Here is a 26,148-nt window from a genome sequence, read left to right on the forward strand (position 1 = left end):
AACACCTGGCATTTACCATAGTCAGTAAAACGTACCCTCTAGTAGAACTGGACAGCTCTTCTCTACCACAGAATAAGTAAAATACCCCTGAAGGCATTTATTTTCCCTTGCTCTGCTTCCACGTTCCAAATTACCTCTCATTACCAATTCTGTTTTCCCGAATGTCTCAGTAGTGGGAAAGGAGCGACCTGAAGGGGGATATGAACATGTAGCTGCTGGAAGGTAACCCAGCCCCCACTGCCAGCCCCGCCCCAACCCACACACTGCGGCACGCATACTAAAAGGAATACATTTATTTGCAGGGGATCTAGGCTGAGGACACTTAGAGGGAACACAGCCCTAGCAGGCTCCGTAGACTGATCTGCAGATTGAGGGAAGACTAGTTCCTCTCCAAAGTCTGGCCCTTAACCCTGGAACAAAATCAGTTCTGAGAGAGCTTGGATGATGTGGGCTGTCGGTTCATGTTGGGATGAGGGGCCATCAACATGCCGGAGCTCAGGGCTAAGGGTCCAGGCTGGTGGGCTTGGTGAGCCCACCTGGAGCTGATATAAATGCAAAAAACTGAATGCTTCTGGCAATGGCACATTCTACTTCTCACGGAAACTCCTTCCTTTGATTTTCTACTTGGTTTAACTGGTTCAGTGATCTAACACATAATAGTTCCTTTTAGATGAAAATAAGGCTCAAAGTGATACACGGTGGTACCTTTTTTGCCATAAGGATCAAGTATCAGATTCCTTTACAATTTGTTTTCTATGGAAAAGTAAAGAAGTCCACTATACTATTGCTTTCAGAAGCCTAGTGAGAGCATCCACTGTGTAGATACTTCCATTACACAGAAATGTACCACCCATTAGGAGGCAGTGTGGGGTGGCAGCAAGGCCCTGAACCTGGGGTCTGGCCCCAGGGCGGAGCCCAGTGCTGTGTGAGCTCTGACAGGTTCCACAGCCTCTCTGAGCTGAGGCAGACACTTTAAAAGGCCCTGCCAGTCCTGTGGCCATGTGTGTGTGGGCCTGGTTCAACCACAGAACAGCTAAACCCAAGTTGCTGTATGCCAGGCCTCTGCTGGCTTACGACCTCCTCCAGGCCCTGGCGATTTTGGGGAAGACATGGCCCTCTGAAGGCCTTTTCATCCCACAAACACAATAATCAAGCCCTGAGGCACCAAAAACATCCAAGGGACAGCCAGGAACCAAGAATTCTTCTCTTCTAACCATGAGATATTGACACACAAATCTTCCTGCCAAGATAATAGGTCCATCATGACCCAATTTAGGAAACTTGATAGAATAAAACTATGTTTGGGCATTTTCTTGGAACTGGACTGTTTTTCTCTCCCTGATGTAGAATGGCTTTTAACTGATTACTCAAACTCTAGCTTGCAAACTGCTTGAATCAAAGGAAGAGATTCTCAATACCCCTGTACATTGGCCTTCGTCTGTGGAAGTGTGTAAGAACACGGTGCACAATGGGTTTACGCTCTTTAGAGAGCCTGTGTCAGGGTTTGGGGAGGGACAGGTATCATTTGAAGGTCTTCAACTGCTGCCTCCCCAGGATACCCACGGTCAAGCATGTTCCACATATTTTTCCAAAGCCATGATTCCTTGGGATAGACAGAAACACTACCTAAGGCTTTTTTTTCTTTTTTTTTTTTTGAGATGGAGTCTTGTTCTGTAGCCCAGGCTGGAGTGCAGTGGTGTGATCTTGGCTCATTGCAACCTCCACCTCCCAGGTTCAAGCGATTCTCCTGCCTCAGCCTCCCGAGTAGCTGGGACTGCAGGCATGTGCCACCATGCCTGGGTAATTTTTGTATTTTTTTTTTTTAGTAGAGATGGGGTTTTGCCATGTCAGCCAGGCTGGTCTCAAACTCCTGACCATAAGTAATCCACCCGCCTCAGCCTCCCAAAGTGCTGGGATTACAGGCGTGAGCCACCGCGCCCAGCCTACCTAAGGCTTTTGAAACTATGTTTGGAGAAAAAGTGTTCAATAGATTGAAAAAGGGCATAAAGAATACCAACAGGCCAAGCAATGAGTCACTTATTTCTAGATAAGGGGTGCAAAGGGCCCTCTGCCACTGGGTTACCTTGTTAGGCAGGACAGCGTAGAGTTCTGGCACCAGGCGGATCCCATTCTTGCCTCTGATAAGTATTCCCTCCAGGGCCTCTCGGTATTCTTGGACCTGGAAAACAGCCCCATCATCCATGGCAGGAAGGAGGTCTGGTCATGAATACTTTAACAGCGGTGCAACATAGAAAAAAAGCTCTCATGGCAACAGATTGGAGTTCAGACACAGGGCAAAGAAATGCACAAATACCCGCAGCTCCAGGAGTGCAGGAGGCACACTTACAGTGTTAGGAGGAGCTAAACACGATCGGCTATTCCTCTCAGGAGTGTATCTAAGCTCAGCCCTGCCTGTCACGCTTTCAGAAAGAGAGACAGAGCACCCATCATACAGTAGCTGTTTCTTCCTCAAAATTCCTCTAGTAGTCATATCTGTACTGTGTATCAGATGTCTTTCCTGTTCTGTCTTTAACTCATCATGTAATTATTTCATTCTTAACCCCTAATATATTTAAATTTTGTCTCAGCAACTGGATTATAAACTTCTTGTGGGGGAAGCTGTATCTTAAGCAGTGTATCCCATTTGCACCTCTTGGTAAGTTTGCCACTTAAGAGGCATTCATTACTATTCAGCCATAAAAAAAGAATAACATTCTGTCATTTGCAGTAACATGGATGGAATTGGAGGTCAGTGTGTTAAGTGAAATAAGCCAGGCACAGAAAGATGCCACATGTTGTCATTCATGTGTGGGCGCTAAAAAAGTTGACCCCATATTAAAAATGTCACTGGGCAACAAGTGTGAGCGACAGCAAAGGTGTACTAGGGTAGTAGATTCCATGAGGCTTAATCAACAAGATGCTAAACACAGTCATTTTCCTCTCCTGAGTTTTCTTCCCCCCATCATTGTTAAGCCTATTCACAATTGAAATTCTAAGTCAATTCTTTTGAGATCTTTCAATTCTGGGATAAAATGACAGAAAACCTAAGATAATCACTGAAGTCTAAGAGAAAGCATCAACAGTGGGAAAATATTAACATTTCCAGCTGACTGCTGGTTCTGAAGCCTCCCAGCATTCCTGAGCAGGAGAGCTGTCAAGAGCTAAAATGGATCTCTGATTGCTCATCCCCACCCCCACCAAACATGTGATCAGAACCAGTTGAAAAAATGGCAAAGCATCTGCGACATCAGTCATTCATGTAAGCTTCGCAAGGACAGGTCGGTTCTGTTCAACAAAATATGCTCAGGGCTCAGCACGGAGCATGGTACCAAGTAGAAGCTAAAGCAATAAGTCATGAACAAATGAGCGCTGCATCAGCAAATGTTTACTGAGCACATACTATGCACTAGGCACAGGGACTATACCCATGAACTGGAGAGAGATGGCCTCTACCAGGGTCCTTTGACAGGTAAGTGGGAGACACAACATAGTGTGACCCATGCTGTTATAGTTGTGGGGCGTAGGAGCACCTGCCCCAGCTTTTAGGGTCAGAGAAAGCTTTCTGAAAGAAGACACACTTACACTGAACCAAGGGAAGGGGGAGGGGCAACTGGGGAAGAAAAGAATGTCCTCGGCCTTTGAGAAGAGAGGAGGGCACATGGCCTGTTTAAAGGACTGAAAGGATTTCATTGTGCTTGGATCACAGAACTCAAGAAAGAAGCACTAAGAAATGAGGCTAAAGGGGTGAAAGCAGGGATCAGATCATATGGAACCCCACAAAACGCATGAAGTGGTTTTCAAGCAAGCTTTCAAGCAAGGCAGTAGCATAACCTAATTTGCCTTTTAATAAGATCACTCTGGCATGGGTGAGAAGAATGGAAACAGCAGGGAACTAGGCCAGAGGTTGAGATTCGAGTTAGGAGGCTGTTACATGAAGTAAGATGTCATCCAAGAGCACCCCAAACTAGGGCTAAAGACAGCAAACCACTGGCTGATCTGGAAAGAACAGCAGCAACAACAAAACCTGTCCGTGATGGAATGTTCTTGCTAGACCCCGGTGAACCACGCCTCCTAGTACTCATGCCCTTGTCTAGTCCCCTCCCGCTTGAATACGGGATGGCCCTTTAGCCAGCAGAATGTGATGAAAGTGACATTTTGTCAGTTCCGGGCCTAACACTTAAGGAAGCCTGGCAGCTTCTGCTTTTGTGCTCTGGGGGGAAAACAACCAACACGTAAAATTAATGGCGCAGAGACTACAATATTGTGAGAAGCCCAAGCTAACCATGTGGAGGAGAACCAAGGCCCCAGCCAATAGCACAGCTGAGCTCCCAGCGTCAGCTGCTAGCCAGCATCAATTGGCCATGTGAGTGAGGCCATCTTGGAAATAGATTCTCCACTTCCATGGAACCATCCCAGCGGACAGCAGGTAAAGCACAGACAACCTGTCCCTGCTGGGCTCTGCCCAAATTGCAGAATCACGAGCAAATAAATAAAATGCTGTTGCTTTAATTCACTCAGTTTTGGGAAAGTTTGCTAAGTGGGAACAGATAACCGAAACAGTGACCTAAATTCTTGCATAACCCTATGTTCTGATAATAATCAGTATACCAGTGGAATGAAAATAATTATCAACATAACACCCAGCATTTTCTCACCTGAACAGCATCACCACTGAAGACTCCATCTATTATAAAATATGTCCAAAACACAGGCCACTCACATTCAATGTTTTCAAAGAGCTTGAGTTCAGCAGGGTCATAATGCAGTCGATTAGGGTCCTAGAATCAAATAAGTCAAACTTTTAAAAGGTGATGTCAGAATACATACATAATACTATTGTGCCTCATGGGGTTTCCCATGCTTGACTGATTTTTACAGCTTTGAGGTTGGCATGAGTAGGATTTTACTATAATGAGATGCTGTTTTTGGCAGTTTGCCATGGTAACATTTCAGAAAGTAAGTCAGAAACATACACAAGACTCCTTAGTAGTTTATTATACTAAAGCTTCCTATATCTCTAACAAAGAAATAGCAATATGTCTACCACCAAGTTTGGCAGATGATCTGATTTATATCATTATATTAGTCACTGTGGCAAAGAAACCCAAGGAGGAGGCCACAGTTGGTCTTTAAGAAAAATGTGTGAGCCACAGAACCAGTTCTCCTTGTCTACAAGGTGGTTTTATTTATTTTTAAAATTTTAAAGAAATTTTTATTTTTTTGAGACAGGGTCTCACTCTGTCACACAGGCTGTAGTACAATGGTGTGGTCTCTGCTCATTGCAGCCTTGACCTCCTGGGCTCAAGTGATCCTACCACCTCAGCCTCCTGAGTTGCTGGGACCACAGGTACATGCCATCACGCCTGCCTCACTAATTTTGTTTATTTATTTATTTATTTTTGTAGAGACAAGGTCTCACTATGTTGCCCAGACTGGTCTCGAACTCCTGGGCTCAAGCAATCCTCCCTCCTCAGCCTCCCCAAGTGTTGGGATTACAGGCCACTGCACCTGGCTTACAAGTTGGTTTTTTTGTTGTTGTTGTTGTTGTTTTTGAGACGGAGTCTCGCTCTGTCGCCCAGGCTGGAGTGCAGTGGCGTGATTTCGGCTCAGTGCAAGCTCCACCTCCCGCGTTCACGCCATTCTCCTGCCTCAGCCTTCTGAGTAGCTGGGACTACAGGCGCCCGCCACCATGCCCGGCTAATTTTTTGTATTTTTAGTAGACACGGGGTTTCACCGTGTTAGCTGGGATGGTCTCGATCTCCTGATCTCGTGATCCGCCCACCTCAGCCTCCCAAAGTGCTGGGATTATAGGCGTGAGCCACCGCGCCTGGCCAAGCTGGTTTTAAATGACCAGCTCACCGTCCCTACTAAAGATACTATGCTATTGCCTGGCTCCAGGCTTGCTGACTCCAAAACTGATACTTTGCTTTCCAATATTCCAACATAAAATTATAATCAACAGAGGGAGAACAACACATTGGCAACTTAGAGATGAAACAGTTGAGGAAAGATAAGAAACAATATTTATATACAACCTCTCTTGGAGTTTTATAACCATCTCGAAGGAAGCGACAGCATCCATAACGACCCTAATAAGAGAAAGTACATTCGATGAGCTCAGAGAAATTTTTTTGCCTTTTTAATTCAAGTCAGCCCTGCACCCTCTTTCCCATCAATCTTTTAGCAATGAATTTTATACCAAGTGTTCTTTGCTGTCAGTATAGTTATTAATATATTTAAGTAATAAGCAAAATCAATTCAGGTTTGATCGGTACTTGGAAGGGAACGCCAAAACATTCCATCGGAGTATCAGGGCTGCAAGAGTAATTACCAAGAGTTCAGTGAACGACCATGCCTTCATTCTGATTTACTGTATTAAACAGAGACCTAAAAGGACCCTCACTATTTAGAAAAGTCACCAAGGCAGATACTTGGATTGGTTTGCTCCTACTTGCAAGATTGGAAACTACAAGGACATTCCCCAGGCTCCTGGAAGTTAGGCTTTGGCTGCAGAGGAGGCTCTAAGGTCAGATGCACCTCCACAAAGATTAGCAGAAAGGGAGGGGGGCGGCTTCCTGTGCTTAGGACTGTCGCTGCTGGTTTTGGGCTGCAGGCTCCAGGGTTCTGCCCCAGCTTCCTGGATGCTAAGAAAGGAGGGCAGGGGCAGCACTCTCTTAATCTGATCCCCCTAATCCATAGATCGCAGCTTTGGGTGTCCATTCTCCAGTTCCGTAAGTATCTGGAGGCTGCTACAGCAGATGTGGCTCTTGCGAGGGTCATGGAGGCAACCACGTCCCTAGCCCTAGCGACCAGCACCGCACTGTCCTGGGAGTCATCCCAGGAGGCTGAGCCTAGTACCTGCTCTTCTTGTAAACACTTCATTCCCTGCATTCATTCCCTTCCTACTTCAACTACCTAAAGGGGTTCCCTTTTTCCCACTGAGCCCTGACTGAGACAGCTGCTTTCTTTTGGGAATATGATTGGAGACATAGGGACTCCAAGGGACAAAAGCATTTTTCATGGAACCTAAGTAGGACAATCAACCTGCAGATTTCAGCTTAGGGAAACTTACATTCTTTGATAATTTTACCGATAGTTTCAACTGGCTGGAGTATTTAATATTCTCAGTTTAGTGTATCATGGTTACTGCATTTCACCTCAAAACAGGGATTATTTTAACCTGAAGGTAACTTTGGGATTGGCAAGTCCACTGAAATTGTGTGTAAAGTTTGAGGATATTGGGACATATGCATTTTTTCTTCTGGCAGTGACTCTATACACTGTCTGTGACCTCTAAAGGGTTAAGTAGCTCTGACTTAGAAGTATGGTACTGGTACAAACTGGGGTTCAAAGGTGCCTGCTTGAGTGCCAGTTCTGCTTCTCAAGGAGAGAACTTGGCCACTAAATCACTCGGAGACTTTGTTTTCTTGCCTGTAGACTCAGCTTTGAACACTTCATGCATCTGCTTAGATAAATCAAGCAATTAACCTCATGGGGAACTGAGGCATGGGTGAGCTGCTCCATGCACATCACACAGGACAGAAGGGCACCAGCATGACTAATGCTTACCTGGAGCTTAGAAATAATTTCATTTTTGGTCACATTTACAAGGTTTACATCTTCCACTGCAAAGGCCGGGAAAGAAATAATGGAAAGGAGTCCAGCATCAATTTCTTTAGATGTCGATGCTCTTGGCAGCATGGAGAACAGAATAGACTGAATGAAAAACAAAGAGGTGGTTTAACCCGGAGATGCGCTAAAATAGGCGCAGTATCTAGGGACCATGAGCTCAGCCCCAAGGGAACATTCAAATATGGCTGCCAATTTTGAGTAGAGCTTTGTCCTACCAACATGGCCCCTGATGGCCAACCCTGTATATCCAGCCAATGATTCCTATTCCTCAGGCGAGAAGTCAGGGCTTGGGGAGAGCATGGTACTGTCTGAAGCCCATGTTGAGAACTGCTTGTCTCCCTTCCTTCCATGCCCTGTTGACTTTGCCAGACCTTTAGAACATGTAGGGGAGGAACTATAGGGCCCCCCGCGTCAGTAGGCTAAGCTGTCTTGGCTATGAAGACAGAGACCAGAAAAGAACACATACATGGGGCCAGCTTGGAGAAATGTCTGGCTTCTGTGGAATGTGACCAGTTGGACTGGGTGATCCAGAAACCACTTAAAGGAGGAGTCAAATCCAGAAGATCTCATGAACACTCAGACAAAATGGTAAATCACAGAATTAGTTTAGTCCTAGAAACTTTCTAGGGTTACTTAGAGGCACTATAATATGGCCTCAATTATAAATAAGTGGCTGGATTAGGCGCTGGAAACTTGTAAAGGAGTTGAAATTATCAGGAAAAGTTTGGGAAAGGAAGGAATTAACACTGAGATCTAACATGTACAGACATGGGGCTAGACCCCTGCAAACATAAGCTCATGGAATCTTTCATATGAAGAAGGACTTAGGGTACCATGTCCAATTCACACCTGAGGACCCTGAGACTTCGAGCAGCTAGTAAGTGACAGAACTAGGATTCTAACTCAGGCCCAACTGGCTGCAAAGCTCACGCATTTCCACTGGATTACACATCTATTAAGATGCACACCACATCCAGGCACAGTGGCTCATGCCTGCAACCCCAGAGCTTTGGGAGGCTGAGGTGGGAAGATCACTTGAGGCCAGGAATTGGAGAACAGCCTGGGCAACAGAGCGAGACCCTGACTTTACAAAAAAATTTTAAAAAAATTAGCTGGGTGTGAGTGACACGTGCCTGTAGTCCTAGCTACTTGGGAAGCTGAGGCGGGAGGACTGCTTGAGCCCAGTAGTTTGAGGTTACAGGGAGCTATGATTGCACCACTGCACTCCAGCCTAGGCGATAGAGTAAGACCTCCTCTTAAAAAAAAAAAAAAAGATAGACTATACCCCAAGAAATACCAGGACTACCTGAAGGGGAAAAGTTGAGCTGGAAGATAGGGTCAAGATGGGTAGAACCCTTCAGCTTCAGAATAAAGCTTTATTTTCTATAGCCAAGTGAGCCCAGGGCCCTGTTCTGTAACTCACTCTTCCCTAGGGTTTCTCTGCCTGGAAACACAAACTTCTACCAAAGCTCTTCGTTCACAAGTCTTTATGTATCTGACCCTCTTTAGCCCCAGCAATGTACTTGGCACACAGTGGGCCCTCGCTAAATAAGTTTGCTGAGGGCCTAGCAATTGATGACTTGCACTCTGCTCAATAGAATCCTCCAATCTGTATTAGATCACTCCTTTCTCTGACCTGTATTTCATGGAGGTTGTACTAATTTCCCATCTTTCCCATCTCATTTCTTCTCCACTACCTATTTCACCCATCCCCAACCCCCCGCCCCCAAGTGAACTAGTGCTTGCTCATCATTCAATTTGGGGGCACTGTGAACTAAACCTGAAAGAAAACCACCTATGTGCTCAAAACACATAAAACAGACTTTGCCTCTTGCAAAACAAGGCTGCTTGGATTGCTGAGTCCATCTATACAGCATCACGGTGTCTTACACTTTTCTGACTTACAAAGTGCTTAGACAGACTAAGTTGACTGATTCTTACAACTAGCTTGTGAGGCCAGAGGAGAGGGTCCCAGGATGCCCATTTTATGGGTGAGAAAACTGAAGCTCAAAGAAGCAAAGTATCACCAAGCCAGCAAAGTGGGGAATCTGCCCTGGATCCCAGGCCTTCTATGCCAGGACTCTCCTTCCCTGCTCTCTGAAATGTAAGAGGCTATTTATTACCTGGCAGTGCTCGACTTCATCTGGCAGAACATGAATCACTGACTTGCGTCCTCCATGGGCTCCAAAAAGGTCCAGTTCATCAATTGCCTCAAGAGCTGCCTACAAACACAGGTATGAGTTACTTTTTCTTTCTAATAAACATACACTCCAATATCTGGTGCTCCTTTTTCATTAAGCAATCTAGTATACATGTTTTCCCAAAGGTAATGAAACACATTTTAAAAATCCAGCTAGACTCCTGTAGTCATGTTCTAGTCTTTTTTTTTCTTTTTTTTTTTTTTTGTAGAGATGGTCTCGCCATTTTGCCAGGGCTGGTCTTGAACTCCTGGGCTCATGTGATCCTCCCATCTTGGCCTCCCAAAGTGCTGGGATCACAGGCATGAACCACTGTGCCCGGCCCTATTCTTATTTTCAGTGGATCACAGCTCTCCTGTACATTGCTGCTCATTATGGAAATAAGAAAGAGAAAACAGAAAAACATTTTCCCAAGTGAAGTTAGTGTTCTACCAAAAAATGAATTGAGTTCATAACGCTGTGTGTGTGTGGGTGTGTGTGCACTAAATTCATGGTCGTCTTTTCTCTCACATGTTTTAACAGTTAACTTCGAACATCTGGCACTTCAGAAAGTTAATTCTTTTAGTAATAAGTACATTTTCTGTCTGTTTACTTCAACAGAGCATATTTTTTGTTGCTTTAAAAATTATAGCCCTGGAGGCTCTACTCTGTCCAAAAAATACACTACATTCTGGAGGAGGGAGGGAAGGAGGCACACTACATGTCTATGGCAAGAGAAGCAAACTGGTGACCCACAGATTGAATCTGCCCCATAGGTGTGTTTTGTTTGGCTTGAAGAGTATTTTAAATGAGTTTGAATCGGAGTACCTTCAGGGAAAGTTTCCCAGTGTCCCCAATTCCTCCACCGACCCCCACCTTGCTGTCTGGCCAGCTTCACTTCGTATTGTTATTTGACTGACCTTGTAGACTTTTGAACTTGTGAGTCCAACCTACAAAGTGGTGATATTCTCCAGTCCTCTCTGTGACCCAGAAAAGAAGACTGGACATCATACATGCAGCTTCTTAAACAACAGTAAGAGCTTAGACCCGTGGGTGATGGCAGCGGCTAACCAGGACGGAGCACTCTTACTTTCTGCCACAGGCAGATTTCAGCATTGGAAACCTACCTTCTTTACCTAGAATTTCAGGTGGCTGGGGTACCTGTGCCAGTTGAATTTCACATACTTGATGCTGACTTTTGAAAAATATGCTAATCAGATTAAATCCAAACTCCTGATGCAGGGAACCAAATCAAAGCAGTAAAAACGTGCAGAAGGAAGAACAAACAGGACGACCGTCACCTTGGCCATTCCTACGGAGCTTGCATTCAATTCCGGGATGCCCTGATTAGTCTTATCTCCACGCTCCCACATTCCGTAATCCTGGGGGAGAAAAAGGTGGGAATCAGAGGGGAGAAAGAGGTATATAAGAAGTGCTATGGGAAAAATGCTTCCTTTATGTTCCTGCGGCCACACTGAAACATAAGTGGATCTTCTCGGAGGCTTTGTAGACTCATACTGTGTTCTTCCTCAATTTCAGTTCATGCGACCTCTGTGCAGAATTTTAGAAGAAAATACTCAAGTGGGACAAAAGTGCATGCCACAACACTCTCGAATTTCTTATTTCTAGAAGGTATTCATTTGTAAGAAACTCTGGATGTATGGAGAACAAAATATTTAATCTTCTTAAGATTGAATAAAATGCTGCCTCTCTAGTCAATGCCTTTGAACTTATGTTGTAAGATGGAATACAGAAACTTTAGCACATGGGTCATAACTAGTCAAAGCCAGCAAAAGCATTTAAATTTAGTACTTATTTTTAGCATTACCTCTTGGGGAAAAAATGCTCAGCAAGTAACTGGAGCCAAAGTCACAACTGAGACACAGAACACTGAACCTACGTGGTATTTACAAACCGATTACTAGGGATTGACTCAGAATGCTGGCACCCAGAGGACTTGATACATGTGTACCTAACGTATAATTCATATTTTCATTAAAAAATCCACATATGGGATGCTGTTTTAAACAATTCTATGTGTACTACTGAAAGCTGACCACCCAACATACACAGGACTGATGCCAACATTTCAATCTTTATTTTTTTATCTCCAAAAAAGAATATTTTCTTTTTTTTATTTTTATTTTTTGAGATGCAGTCTGGCTCAGTTGCTCAGGCTGGAGTGCAGTGGTGCAATCTCAGCTCACTACAACCTCCACCTCCCAGGTTCAAGCAATTCTCCTGCCTCAGCCTCCCGAGTAGCTGGGATTACAGGCGCACACCACTACACCCAGGTAATTTTTGTATTTTTAGTAAAGAGGGAGTTTCACCATATTGGTCAGACTGGTCTCAAACTCCTGACCTCAGGTGATCCACCTGTCCCAGCCTCCCAAAGTGCTGGGATTACAGGCATGAGCCACCGCGCCCGGCCAGAACATTTTCAAAATGTAGAGATTGAGACTTGGGCATCCTAGAGCAACTTCCCCGCCGAGCGTGCCTGGTGACTGAGCCTGGGCTTCTTTCCTTGAGCACTCTTCTCATCTGCGCCTTCCTGCAGCCCAACCTACCTTTCCTCCAACCCCGGCACTGGGTGATTCATCCTCAAAAACTGCTTTGATTGCTGCTTCCCCTTGTTTCAGGGTCTAAAATGACAAATGGTGTATTTCCTAGTGGAACACATTCACATCTCTCTCTCTGGATGGCCGTATGCCCCATGATCTGGCCTCCTTAGACACACCCACAAGCTGAGAGTGGAACATAAGATCTACTTATGTTCTACTCTTTTCCAATGTCAGCTTTCCCCCTAAATCTACTCCTTTCCTCTGTACCCTTTTCCTCAAGCACCCCGTAGCCCACCCAGCCACACTCAGAGCCTGTTCCTTCCTCTGGGACTGCACAAGCTATTCCTGCACCCAAACTCCCTATCTCCTCCCTTCTGCTGATCTAGACTCTGCTCAGCTTCCAAGGTCCAACTCAATGCCCACCCTTTCCACAAAGACTTCTCAAGTTTCTTCAGACCAGGGTTTGTCAACTTCAGCACTATTCCATTTCGAGCCAGGTAATCTGAGTCATTAGGTGGGGGGGAGGGGGCCTGTGCATTGTAGGATGTCTAGAAGCAGTCCTAGTCTTGGGTCACTAGATGCCAGGAACACCTACTGACCAGGTGCAACAACCAAAAATGTCTCCAGAAGTCGCCAAATGTCTCCTGGGAGGGCAAGATTGCCTTTCTTTGGGAATCACTGCTTTAGACCTGGGGTCAGTGAACTCCATCCAGTCTTTGGAACAAATCTAGTTTCCCACCTATTTTTGCGAAGTCTATCTGGGACAGAGCCATGCTCATTTATTTACGTGTTGTCTATGGCTGCTTTCATGCTACAAAGGCAGAGCCAAGTAGCTGCGACAGAGACCCTAGGGCCTGTGGAGCCGAACATATTTACTCTCTGGCCCTTTACAGAAAACCTTTGCTGACCTTCCTTTAGACCATAGTGGCTTTTTTTAAACCAGCCTTTACCTTTTCCCTCCTTCCCTGAGAGCTTTACACACTGGGGTTGTTGTGTAAAGGTGCCTCAGGCTTTGCCTTCCAAACCAGACAGAAGCTCGGAGGAAAGGGAGTTTATACACATTCATACTCAGCAAATCTGGCCCAGGTTGGGGCTCTGCCTGGCTCGAGCCCCTCTACCTGTGGCCCAGTTGGGGCAATGCTCATGGCACCCCAGCTCCCACCAAGGTGCTAATGCTGCTACCTCTTTAGCCCCAACTCAAGCCAGCACATATGCATCCCGCAGGACATGTTAGGATCTTATTTCAAACAAGCATAATGGGAACTACCATTTAATCCAGCAATCCCACTCCTGGGTAACCCCCCAGAGGAAAAGAAGTCATTCGACGAAAAAGACACTTGCACATGCATGTTTATAGCAGCACAATTCACAACTGCAAAAACATGGGACCAACCAAAGGCCCGTCAGTCAACGAGTAGATAAAGAAACTGTGGTATATATATATATGATGGAATACTACTCAGCCATAAAAAGGAATGAATTAATGGCATTCGCAGTGACCTGGATGAGACTGGAGACTATTATTCTAAGTGAAGTAACTCAGGAATGGAAAACCAAATATCGTATGTTCTCATTCCTAAGTGGGCACTAAGCTATGAGGATGCAAAGGCATAAGAATGACACAGTGGACTGTGGGGACTCAGGGGGAAAGTGTGGGAAGTGGGAGAGGAATAAAAGACTACAAATAGGGTGCAGTGTATACTGCCTGGGTGATGGGTGCACCAAAATCTCACAAATCACCACTAAAGGACTTTAATGTAACCAAACACCACCTGTTCCCCAATAACCTATGGAAATAAAAAAATAAAAAATAAAATAAAATAAAACAAGCATAATGGACTGGGAGCGGTGGCTCACGCCTATAAACCCAGCACTTTGGGAGGCTGAGGCAGGAGGATCACCTGAGGTCAGGAGTTCGAGACCAGCCGGGCCAACATGGTGAAACCCCATTTCTATTAAAAATACAAACATTAGCGGGGCATGGTGGCAGGCACCTGTAATCCCAGCTAATCAGGAGGCTGAGACAGGAGAATCACTTGAACCTGGGAGGTGGAGGCTGCAGTGAGCTGAGATCACGCCACTGCACACCAGCCAGGGTGACAGAGCGAGACTCTGTCTAAAAATAAATAAATAAATAAAACAAAATAAATAAAAAAAAAATAACAAGCATAATGGATTCAGACAGAGCACAGAGTACATTCCAAAAACACGAAACCCCCAACTCTATCCCAGGACAAAAATATGCACTTTGTGTGTGGAGGTGACACAATCTCATAGCACTAGTCTCGCTAACCTTTTGGTGAGCCCCAAACAGCCTGGCCCTCAAAACACTGTATGATTTTTATTCTTTTTGTTGACTGGCACATCGGAAAAGACTACCAGCGTTGATACTTACAGCGACTTTATATGCAGCTTCTATGTAAAAGACAAGATTCTGTATGAAGGCCACCTCATCGAGAGTGAAAATGATACGTAAGCCTAGCAAAGAAAAACGATGAGGTTATGAAGCCATGTTGCAGAGAGCTGCCAGTCACAAATTACAAATATCACACTTTTACCCTCGTTTTCATTTTTCTTCCAAAGGCATCAAAAATGAAGTCTGAAGTAAGGCATAACAGTGAATGTCTAATCTCAGAAAAGGGGGAAGGAAGGAGAGAAGGAAGGAAAATAAGGAGAAGGAAAGGAAGGAAGGGCTCCACTTTCCTGTGTGTGCCTATGAGTAGAAAGGGATGAGAGAGATTTGGGACCTCTGGTACAGGTTGGATTGATGCGGAGAAGGTTCCAACAAAGCAAGGATTTTAGTCCAGAAGAACCAGAGACACTGTCTCTATCTTTGAGAGAGCCAAAGAGAAGGGTGAATACTTTTCCCAGTGGGAGACAGGGAGTCGCCAGCTCCAGGAGCTGGCCTTCCACCCTGCAGAAAAATATAGTCAGTTATAACAAATACGGGTATTTTTAAAGTATGAATTCTGGAAGCTGCTATGGATATGATAGGAAATGGACTCATATCAATGAGGGAAGCTTAACTAGTAAGCCAGATTAGAAGTTCAATCAGAACTAAGTTTAACTAGAAACTGAAAACAATTTGGCAATATATATGAGTTGCCTTTGAGTGATATCTAACTCTCAGAAGGAAGTAAATGAAGATGGGGTCAAAGTTGGTATTGCAACATTAGTTATAGTAGCAAAATAAAAGAAGGAAGGAATAGTTAAATTAATTATGGTATATCCATTGATAAACTCACTAAAATAATGTTTATGAAGAGCTTGTTATATCATGGGAGAAGTGCTTGTTATAATGCTATGTAATAAAAAGACTATGTTTATGTGTACAATGTGACCTTAAACATGTAAAAAAATGCACAGGAAAAAAGACTTGGAGGAGATGCAGCCAAATGAAAGTTGGCAGTGGAATTTTTTTCTTTGTATTCTGTTATATTTTCCAAAATATCTACAGTGAGCTCATATTAACTTTCATAGCCAAAACGTAACTTTATAAATGTGTGATTTATTCACACAGCCATAACAATACTGCTTACTGATTTCTGGGAATTTGGGAGTTTCACACTTGCAGTCTGCAATGAATGGGAGGCCTCAGACACATCAGTTGACTGGACTGGTAGGTGATAAGAACTCCCAGACACAGCCGCTAAGTGCCCTAACCTGGGGGAGCATCTGTGGCACGTGCCATTGTGGGAGAGAGACCACCTGGTGTAAGACCCTAGTGGGAGAGAGAGAGGCCTGGCGTCCAGGCTGCCACAGAGGCCAGCGGCTCCGGCTTCAATGGGAACAAGGCACACCGCTGGCAAACTGTGAGCCTACTCAGCCTGCTGAGTAGCGGGCTGCTCAGCCCGCTCTGGGCACGCTGCTGAGCGGCGGAAATGGTGGTGTTCAAACATAATTTGGAAAAGTGAGGGTGTGTCTAGAAGAGGGTGACCAGGGTAGTGAGTGGGAGAGCTGAAAGGACAGGGCTGCTGATCCTGGAGGAGAAAAGTCTAAGAGGAGGGGTGAGATGGTCTGCAGACAGCTAAGTGCCAAAGTTAGACCAGACCTAGGTGGCTCCAGGAACTAGGAGAGAGTGACAGTAAGGGGGCTGTGTGCTCAACAGAGGGAAGCTAAGACAGCCAGCTCAACGGCCTTTACCCTGCAGGTGCCCAGGTGGAGGGTGACTGTCCTCTGCAGGTTACAGGCAGGGTCCCTGCACTCCCTGCCCTATTGGAGAAACAAATGCACAGAATATGGAGAAGCATGCTTTTCTTTTGTGTAAACTGCTAATTTATAATACTGATTGCTATGGTTTGAATGTGTCCCCTCCAAAATTGAGGTGTGGCCAATGTGATGGTATTAAGAGGTGGGGCCGTAAGAGGCGATTAGGCCCTGAGGACTCCTCCCATCCTACATATCCTACGTCGGATGAAGGCTCTTAAAAAACACGCTTCGTGGAGCCTCTGGCTCTCTTGCCCTTCTGGTCTCCCCCATGGGAGGGCACAGTGGTCCTCCTCTTTGGAGGATGGAGCCCTTACCGGACAACTGAGCCTGGTAGTGCCTTGGTCATGGACTTCCCAGCCTCCAGAACTGTGAGAAAACGCATTTCGGTTCTGTATAAATGGTGTTGTCTGAGGTATTTTATTAAAGCAGTGAAGCAGCACGTGGCCTGACACACTGGCCGCTACCTGTCCTCCTCCCACCCCTTTTCCGGATTGTCACTTCTTATACAATGGGCTCCAGCAACCCCGGCTCACCTGAGGCGGTCATCTGGGCCAAGAACAGGAGGAAGAGAGAGGTGGCATCCACCTGGAGGTGGCCCCACTGGTCGTCGCCCACCACTGTGCCACAGGTGGCGGTGTTGTACTTGGCGTGCAGGCTGTCCTTGGTGCTCTGAGTGTGTTTGAACTTCTCCACTTTGGCCACCTGAGGGAGAAGGCAAGCCTGCTCTGCATAGTTATGGGGGTTCATGGCTGGCAGAGATCACGGCCATGGCCAGCCACCTGGATCTAGAGCTCTTATCTGCTACTTCTGGGAGCCAGAGGGATGGAAGGCAGCTGCTAGGCGGCACTGCACAGAGGGACTGTGCTGGGGATTCTTCTCGCCTACTTGCCTGAAATGTCCCAGCCTAGGGGGAGTCTCATCCGCAGGAGTGACGGGTCATGCCAAAGGGTGCCCTTGTCTACATATCCCCAGCTGTGACACATGGTAGATACTCAAGGAGAGATGGAGTGAGGGAAGAAGGGAGAAAAGGAGGGGAGGAAAGGAACCTGTTTAAATTTCAATTTCTTGTTTCTTAATGTTGAAAGGAAAAGAGCAACTATGTCTTTTCTTGCACTGACTGAGGGTGGGGACTGTTTCGTCTTCGTCTTTGAATTTGTGCAGATCCTAGTATAATGTTCTGTGTGCAGTACATGCTCAATGAATTGGTTTATTTACCCCTCACTGAAAATACCACTAAACAATAATATCAAGTTTTTAAAACTCAAGCATTTCATCTCAATGAAAATATACCCTTTTACAAACATGATGGAATAAACAATAATATATGGCTTTCTAGAAGTGGCTTTTAAAAAAAATGTTTTCTTCTCCATCAAAAAAAAAGCATGTTTCTCCTTTTATCCACGTAACTCTTCAAAAGAGATTCTCAGAAACTGTCCTTTGAGACTGTGGTTCAATAGTAAGTTACTGAAAATAATTTTAAAAAGAGAAGGTAGCTGGGCATCGTAGCTCCTCATGCCTGTAATCCGAGCACATTGGGAGGCCAAGGCGGGAGGATCACTTGCGTCCAAGTGTTCAAGACCAGCCTGGGCAACATAGTGAGATACTGTACCTACAAAAAAAAAAAAAAAAAAAAAGCCAGGTGTGGTGGTACACACCTCAGGTAGGAGAACCACTTGACCCCAGGAGTTTGAGGTTGCAGTGAGCCATGATCGCACCACTGCACTCAGCCTGAGTGACAGTGAGACCCTGTCTCAAAAAAAAAAAAAAAAAGAGAGAGAGAAAGTAAGCAAAATATTTTCAATTTCTCTTCCTCTTGAGAAGAAAAGTACAAAACGTCTTAAGCATGTTAACTGTCACAATTACAATGACATGGAATGCCCACTTGGCAAACACGTGTGTGGGTTCTGCCTACCTGTCTCATCATGCACTGGAGAAGACCTCGCATCAGCTTCACCACGTTCTGTGGAGATAAAGCAGAATCAGCAACACGGCCCAGGGTCCTTGCTGCAGGAAAATCACCTCCTGATCACTGTGGCTGGCAAGCCAGTGCTGCCCAGCAACTGCCCTGGAAAGGCCAGTCCCGAGCCTACGTGAGTGTTCTGATGGTTCACGTCCTCTCCACTCCATCATAAAGAAAGAAAAATCTCAACAAAGTGACTTATCTCAAATAAAGGGGTTGGATCAGATGATGTCTGCCACCTCTGAAATTCAGTGACTCCTCGCTGACATCTTAGCAACACAATTTCTGTAAGTGTAGTACTCTGGAGCTTTATGTCACATTTCTTGGTAATTTATTTTTGTTACACTAAGTCCACCATGCCTGCCCAAAAGTAATGTTTGCCAACATGGCCATTTGTGAAACCATCACTGAATTACTGAGTAAAGCTCTAACAAAATGCAAGTGACAGCCAAGGTTTCTGAATAATATGATTTATTGTAACCAATTACTATTCTTGGTATCCTCATTATAAATAACAACAATAATCCTACGTTAATACATGAGACACCATGTCACAGATGATCCACTGACCGTGAGGCCATCGAAGAATGTCTGAATCAAAGGTAAATCCCAAGGGCTCTCATGCCAAGAGAATGATTTTTATATTTCAGTGCTCTCTACTTCAATGCTACCACTCAAAACACTTGGAAAATATCTCCTGTGTTCAGGGACAGATTATTTTGTTGCAAACTCAGTGATGGCAAATCTTTGGTAGGTATCTTGGTTCTGGATTTTGGAAAACAATAAAAGGACTTCATTATCCTGTATGGTGAATAATATAGGCCCCCAAATTGGATAACACCAATTTGGTTCAAAATTAAAGGGTGACCATAAATTAATAAGATTGCTTTCCTGGAATGGCTCAAATTAGAAAGGTATTTTTAAGGGAAGTTTCAAAAATATTTTAAGCAGCGGCAATAATGTCTGGATAAATATCCTTCCAGTGTGACTACTCTGAAGAGTACATGCTTTGGAATGTGAAGCTGTGGTGAGGTGACTTTTAAAAAACATATCAGTTTATGATGATGTCTTGTGTATATGTACAAAATGGATAAAGCACGTGTGAAAGAAATGTAACTAATTATACAAATTGACACTTTGGGGTTAGAAATGTGGATGCAGCCAGGTGTGGTGGCTCACACCTGCAATTAGAGCACTTTGGGAGGCTGAGGCGGTCGGATCACTTGAGGCCAGGAGTTCGAAACCAGCCTGGCCAACATGGTAAAACCCTGTCTCTACTAAAAATACAAAATTAGCTGGGCGTGGTGGCAGTCGCCTGTAATCCCAGCTACTCGGGAGGCTGAGGCAGGAGAATCACTTGAAACCGGGAGGTGGAGGTTGCAGTGAGCTGAGGTCGCGCCACTGCACTGCAGCCTGGGTGACAGAGTGAGAATCCATCTCAAAAAAAAAAAAAAAAAAAAAAGAAATGTGGTTGCATTCATTTTCTATTTGGTGTGATTTTGGATGTTGTCATTGTTTTACGGGGGAATCTCCAATCTCAAACAGAAAGACCAACGTGAGGCTGAGACCATCTAAGTGCCTCCCCAAAATATTCTATAGCAGAAATAGAGGAGAGGCCTGCACCCAAACAGTTCTGCACACACAGCTACTTCTCTGTGGGTTTTTCAGTTCAAGGAGAAGGCGGCTGAGCAGCCGAAATACAGCCGTCAGTCACTATTACCTGCTCCAGCTCGTAGGCCTTGGCCTTGTCCTCATCGCGGTCTGCATTCTTACGGTAGGCCATGCCCAGGCCCCACACGGCCAGGATACTGTAGATGTTATCCCGCACCCAGGCATCCTTCTGCTCATGGCTGGCTGACAGCAGCCCCGTGACAGGATTCTATTAGAGAAGAGACACAAAATGGCTCAGTGCCACCCTTCATGCAGTCCCTGGGTAACAGATGCTTGTCCTAACAGGGTAGACGAGGACCAGGACCTGGAGCAGGGAGACCAAAGTTCCAGTCCTTGCTCTGCCACTAACAGTGTGATCTTGGGTGAGACATCACATGCCTTCTCAGCACCTTAGTTTCCTCACTTGTATAATGAGGATATGTGACTAGAAAATCTCTCAGGAACATTCCAGCTCTTATGTTCTTTTGCTTTCAGACGAGACTACACTGTTGTAAGTGGTAAAACAGAAGAAACAGCAAACAGGAAAAGACTGCAAGGCTTTCACAAAGCTGCATATTGCAGACCTTAGGTCTTCTTCAGTCTTCGTGTGTCCACACCAATAGGTAAAGCATTGAACCTGTGAGCAAGAAACCTGGAGGCAGGGCCCCACTGCACTCTCTAGCTCTGTGTGCCCAGGGAAGCCACTTTCCCTCTCTGGGCAATCCAGATACTTCATGTGCCTAAACAGAAGGTGCCAAGCAAGGGGACATTTGGGAGTCCTATTTAGCTATGATATCATGGGTATTTAAAAGGGCAACTGAGTCACTAAAAAGCCAGACCTTGCCACAAAAAATTATACACAAATGTTCATAGCAGCATTATTCACAAAAGCCAAAAAGTGGAAATAAGCCAAATACTCATCAACTGATAAATGGATAAACAAAATGTGGTCTATACAAACAATGAAACATTATTTGGCAGAAAAAGGAAGTATGGATGCATGCTACAACAGGGATGGACCTTGAAGACATCACCCTAAGTGAAAGAAGCCAGATGCCAAAGGCTACATAGTGTGTGATTCCATTTGTATGAAAAGTCTAGAAAAGGCAAAGCTATAGAGACATAAAGTAGATTAGTGGTTGACTGGGCTGGGAGTAGAGGTAGAATCTGGAAGTCAGTGGCTGCTAGTAGTTTTTTTTTTTTTTTTTTTTTTTTTTTGGTGATGAAAATGCTCGAAAATTGATTGTGGTGATGAATGCACAAACCTGTGAATATACTAAAAACCATCCAGTTGTACAGCTTAAATAGGTAAATTGTATGGTAATTAAATAAAGCTATTTTTTAAAAGCCAGTCCTAATAAACTCTGCCTAGAAATCAGATTAAAGAGTCACATAATGATAAAGCCTCTGTTGACATTTCCTGAAAATTTGTCCATATCTAATAAAACGTATCATAACAATCAGAACCTTGTAAGCTTAAAAAAATTACATTACTCTAAAGGGCACCATATTATTTACAAGAGAGCTCATGAAAAAACTGTATTGGGTACTTTCATAGTGATACTGCCAATATTAAGTAAAAAATACTGGCATGGTTTCACATGTTCCCACCTAAGGAATTAAATATTTGACTTTCTCCTCTAACAAATCTAGGCCCTCTATCAAAATATCTAAAACTCAACTGATATTACCCACAGGGGCAATGGCATTCAATATATTGACATGGTTCTACGGCCAACAACTATGAATCACTGATGTTAAAGTCAACCAGAATTGAAGCCTAGGAATGACTGAAAGTACAAATCTTATTCGAATAGTGGACTACTGGTATTCTTTTTAAATAACGTATAACATAAGCATTTTGGCTGGGTGCGGTGGCTCACACCTGTAGTCTCAGCACTTTGGGAGGCTGAGGTGTGTGGATCACTTGAGGACAGGAGTTCGAGACTAGCTTGGCCAACATGGTGAAACCCCATCTCTACTAAAAATACAAAAATTAGCTGGGTGTGGTGGTGCACGCCTATAGTCCCAGCTACTCAGGAGGCTGAGACAGGAGAATCACTTGAACCCAGGAGGCAGAGGTTGCAGTGAGCCGAGATTGTGCCACTGCACTCCAGCCTGGGTGACAAAGTGAGAGTCTGTCTCAAAAACAACAACATAAACATCTTTATCTGTTCTGAGGCCTGTTGGGTAAGCCGGGGACAGGGAAACATCAGGAGACCCAGAGTAAGAACTCAACCCATTCCTTGTGTGCCCACCATGAGTCTACTAAAACAAACAACCTTCTGGTGACACAGCAGTGATCGCTTACACATAGTGCCAAGTGTGGTTTGGATTATGAAATATCCCTGTCCTGTTAACTGAAAGTCATCTATCTTACTCTTTAGACACTGCTTAACTGTTGGAGTAGATTAGTTCATCTTCACCCACAGCTATACTGTCTATCCCCCTCATTCAACTACAGAGAAGCAGTCTGAATGTTTCAGGGGATTCCCATATTCAGAACCATACACATACATGCCATGTAAAATTAGGGTGTTACTGCACTCAGCAATAGGAATATTTACTTTTTGACTTGCTTCTCTTGTTAAGTCTATAAAAACCAATGCATTGTGTTGGAAGAAGATGGGGGTGGTTCCATTTTGATGTGATTCATAAAAACTGAAATGACCACAGATTGGCAGATAATCTGCCACTTCTGCTCTGCTGTCCTTTTTTTCTTTCTTTTTTTGAGACGGAGTCTCACTCTTCTCACCCAGGCTGGAGTGCAATGGTGCGATCTCAGCTCACTGCAACCTCTGCCTCCTGGGTTCAAGCAATTCTCCTGCCACAGCCTCCCAAGTAGCTGGGATTACAGGTGCCTGCCACCACATCCAGCTAATTTTTTGTATTTTTGGTGGAGACGGAGTTTCACCATGTTAGTCAGGCTGGTCTCGAGCTCCTGACCTCAGGTGATTTTCCGGCCTCGGCCTCCCAAAGTGCTGGGATTACAGGCAAGAGCCACCGCACCCAGCCACTGCTTTCCCTTCTAATAGGGATGACCCAGTGGTTTTGTCTTTGAGTCATTCCCTTGCCTGGAGATGGACTATGCTGCCATATCTGTACTCTCACTTACTGATGCTTATGAACCACCTGAACAGGTCCATCTCTTTGGAGCTCTGGAGTCTTTACTTTAAGTATGGCAATGGAGGAGGGAAAAAAAGGCTGCCCTGTCTGATGCCATTCTGCAAGCTAAACATAAACACAGGCAAATGCAGGCCACAGGAGGATGGTGGGGAGACTGGTTCAAGCCAAGCCTATGGTTTCAGATGTGATCATTTTAACCATATGTTGCTCTCCAATCTTTGAAAAACACTATTTAGCTATATCTGCACCCACACAGAGCATTGTAGAAATATGTAACCATAAGCAGATAGATGTATCTTTTTCGGTTGTCTTTCTTCCTTTTCTTTTTTGCTTGGTTCCCTCCTCCCCTCATGTCAGCAATTCCACACACTCCATATAACAACCTCATATATACGTGTTTTCCACATTTTTTCCTATGTGTTACTAAAACCAGATTTTATATATATATAATTGTACCCCTTAAATAGGTGAAGTATATATATATATATATATATATACTTCATATGAATATATATATTCATAATCATATATATATATATATATGATTATGTATAAATTCCTGTTCATGCACAGGTTTTCTTTTTGGAGGTGGGGGTCACTGTTGTTTTGTTTTCTTTTGAGATGGAGTTTCGCTCTTGTCACCCAGGTTGGAGTGCAATGGCGTGATCTCGACTCACTGCAACCTCTGCCTCCCTGGTTCAAGCAATTCTCCTGCCTCAGCCTCCCGAGTAGCTTGGATTACAGGTGCATGACACCATGCCTGGCTAATTTTTGTATTTTTAGTAGAGACAGCGTTTCATCATGTTGGTCAGGCTGGTCTCGAACTCCTGACCTCAGGTGATCTGCCCACCTCGGCCTCCCAAAATGCTGGGATTACAGGCATGAGCCACCGTGCCCGGCCAGGGTCACTGTTTTTAACAAGCGGGATGGTGGGATCATATGATACACACTGCTGCACCCTGCATTTCTCTTTCAACAGTACCTATGAGGTCCCTCCATGTCATCTGGCATAATTCAGACTCATGAGTTTTAGAGGCTGCATCATAGTCCATAGAAGATACCTGTAATAATGGGTATTCATTTGTTTTCTGGGATTTTTTTTTAAATTTGGCAATACAAGGACTGTAATAAATATCCTTATACATTCAACAGTGCTTTTATTTCCATGGAATAGAATCCCAAAAATGGGACTGCTGGGTTGGCATATTATATGTGTATACACTTTAAATTTTCATAACTATTCCCTATCTCTGCCATAAGTTATCAATAGTTTTAATTTTTTGTCAGTCTGATGGATGTAAAGTGATATCTCATCACCATTTTTATTTTTAAAATTTTTATTTCCCTGACTACCAGTGAATTTAACCATCCAGTCATTCTTGTCTGGGAGGGAGGGCCACTGGATTCGCTCTTCTGTGAGCTGATTAAGTTTTAGTTTCGTGTGTGTGTGTGTGTGTGTGTGTGATGGAGTCTCACTCTGTCACCCAGGCTGGAGTGCAGTGATGCGATCTCGGCTCACTGAAACCTCTGTCTCGGGGATTCAAGCCATTCTCTTGCCTCAGTCACTCCAGTAGCTGGGATTACAGGCACATGCCACCACACCCAGCTAATTTTTGTACTTTTAGTAGAGACAGAGTTTTCCCATGTTGGTCAGGCTGGCCTTGAACTCCTGACCTCAAGTGATCCACCCGTCTTGGCCTCCCAAAGTGCTGGGATTACAGGTGTGAGCCACCACACCTGGCCTAGTTTCTTTTTAACTAGGTACTATTTCACCATTTCTACCTACAAAGAAAGACAACCTTCCATGTATTGTGTTTAAGAGCAGGCTAGAATCAAACTGCCGTGTTCAAAGTTCTCCTACCACCCAGCTGTGACCTTGAGCAAACGACTTCGGTGTCCACTTGTCAAATGGGGATTATAACAATGTGTACACCTCATAAGGTTATTTGTGAAGATTAAATGAATTAATTCATATCAAGCTTTTTGGACTCTGGCACACATAACTGCTCAATAATTGCGATGTTTAATATTATTGACCTGTTTGAACGGCTTTCATTAGCATTATTTCTTCTTCATTTAATTACAATAATTTCAGGAAGTCAGATGATGTAGCTAGGGGAGGAATCTGCAAGTGAGTTCGATGTAACCATCATTTTTGTTAGAAAAAAATACCAAAGTTTGGGGTGCCCTCTTTTATCATTACTATAAACATTACTGGTGAAGATATTTTATCACACTGACATTTTTGAAACAAAAAACCTGGCCACTCTGTCCTCTCCACACCCAGGTCTTGCCTTTCCCCTTCAAGTTTAGCCCTGAATTTTGCTCATTCATATACATTTTCTCTGTTTACTTTGCTAAACTCTCTGTATACTTTGCCTGAAAAAAATCATGACTAAATTACTATCGGGGCAAATTCTGTAATAATATCCACTCTCCCACTCTCCCACCTATATCAGGTGACCTGATGTAGAGTCATGAAGGACAGGAAATGGGGCAGATCTCTAGAAATGGCAACTCAGAGGATAGCTAAGAATCGTAAGCAGTAGGTATCACAAGCCGGTCTTAGTGGAGATAGCCCGAACCTGCACTGACAGTTAGCATCCCTGCCTCAGGAGAACTTGCCAATGATATCCTTAAACTCTATGAGAAGGGGCCATAGAGACAGAGGAGCCTAATATAAACTGAGTTTCATCAAAAGCAAGGAGCCAAGAGCTGAACAGCTTGTCCTTTATCTCCAGCCACTTGTTCACCTCTCTTACCTTCTCCACCTCTTCTGGGTTTCTAATCTAGCAAAAGTGCCCTTGTTGGCTCCTGTTGATGAAAAATAAAG

At 44.4% G+C, this 26,148-nt stretch overlaps 1 protein-coding gene across 9 annotated transcripts in view; it reads right to left on the reverse strand.

Moving 5' to 3' along the window:
- The window catches only part of PHKA2 (phosphorylase kinase regulatory subunit alpha 2), a 92,763-nt gene that overhangs the window by 39,110 nt on the left and 27,505 nt on the right, over positions 1-26,148 (reverse strand). For 5 of the 9 annotated variants that reach the window (XM_063634972.1, XM_063634968.1, XM_055269322.2 and 2 more), the window contains exons 2-11: positions 20,260-20,418; positions 18,492-18,539; positions 17,113-17,281; positions 14,766-14,848; positions 11,111-11,191; positions 9,756-9,854; positions 7,570-7,716; positions 6,036-6,089; positions 4,656-4,778; positions 2,084-2,179 (exon numbers count right to left, since the gene is read on the reverse strand). In XM_063634972.1, coding sequence (XP_063491042.1) covers positions 2,084-2,179; positions 4,656-4,778; positions 6,036-6,089; positions 7,570-7,716; positions 9,756-9,854; positions 11,111-11,191; positions 14,766-14,848; positions 17,113-17,281; positions 18,492-18,539; positions 20,260-20,418 — 1,059 coding nt within the window. Of the gene's footprint in view, positions 1-2,083; positions 2,180-4,655; positions 4,779-6,035; positions 6,090-7,569; positions 7,717-9,755; positions 9,855-11,110; positions 11,192-14,765; positions 14,849-17,112; positions 17,300-18,491; positions 18,540-20,259; positions 20,419-26,148 lie in introns of all 9 variants that reach the window. The other 4 variants (XM_063634971.1, XM_063634969.1, XM_063634967.1 and 1 more) reach the window with 1 other exon arrangement.

The sequence above is a fragment of the Symphalangus syndactylus genome, chromosome X, assembly GCF_028878055.3.
Source record: "Symphalangus syndactylus isolate Jambi chromosome X, NHGRI_mSymSyn1-v2.1_pri, whole genome shotgun sequence".
Taxonomy (NCBI): Eukaryota; Metazoa; Chordata; class Mammalia; order Primates; family Hylobatidae; genus Symphalangus; species Symphalangus syndactylus.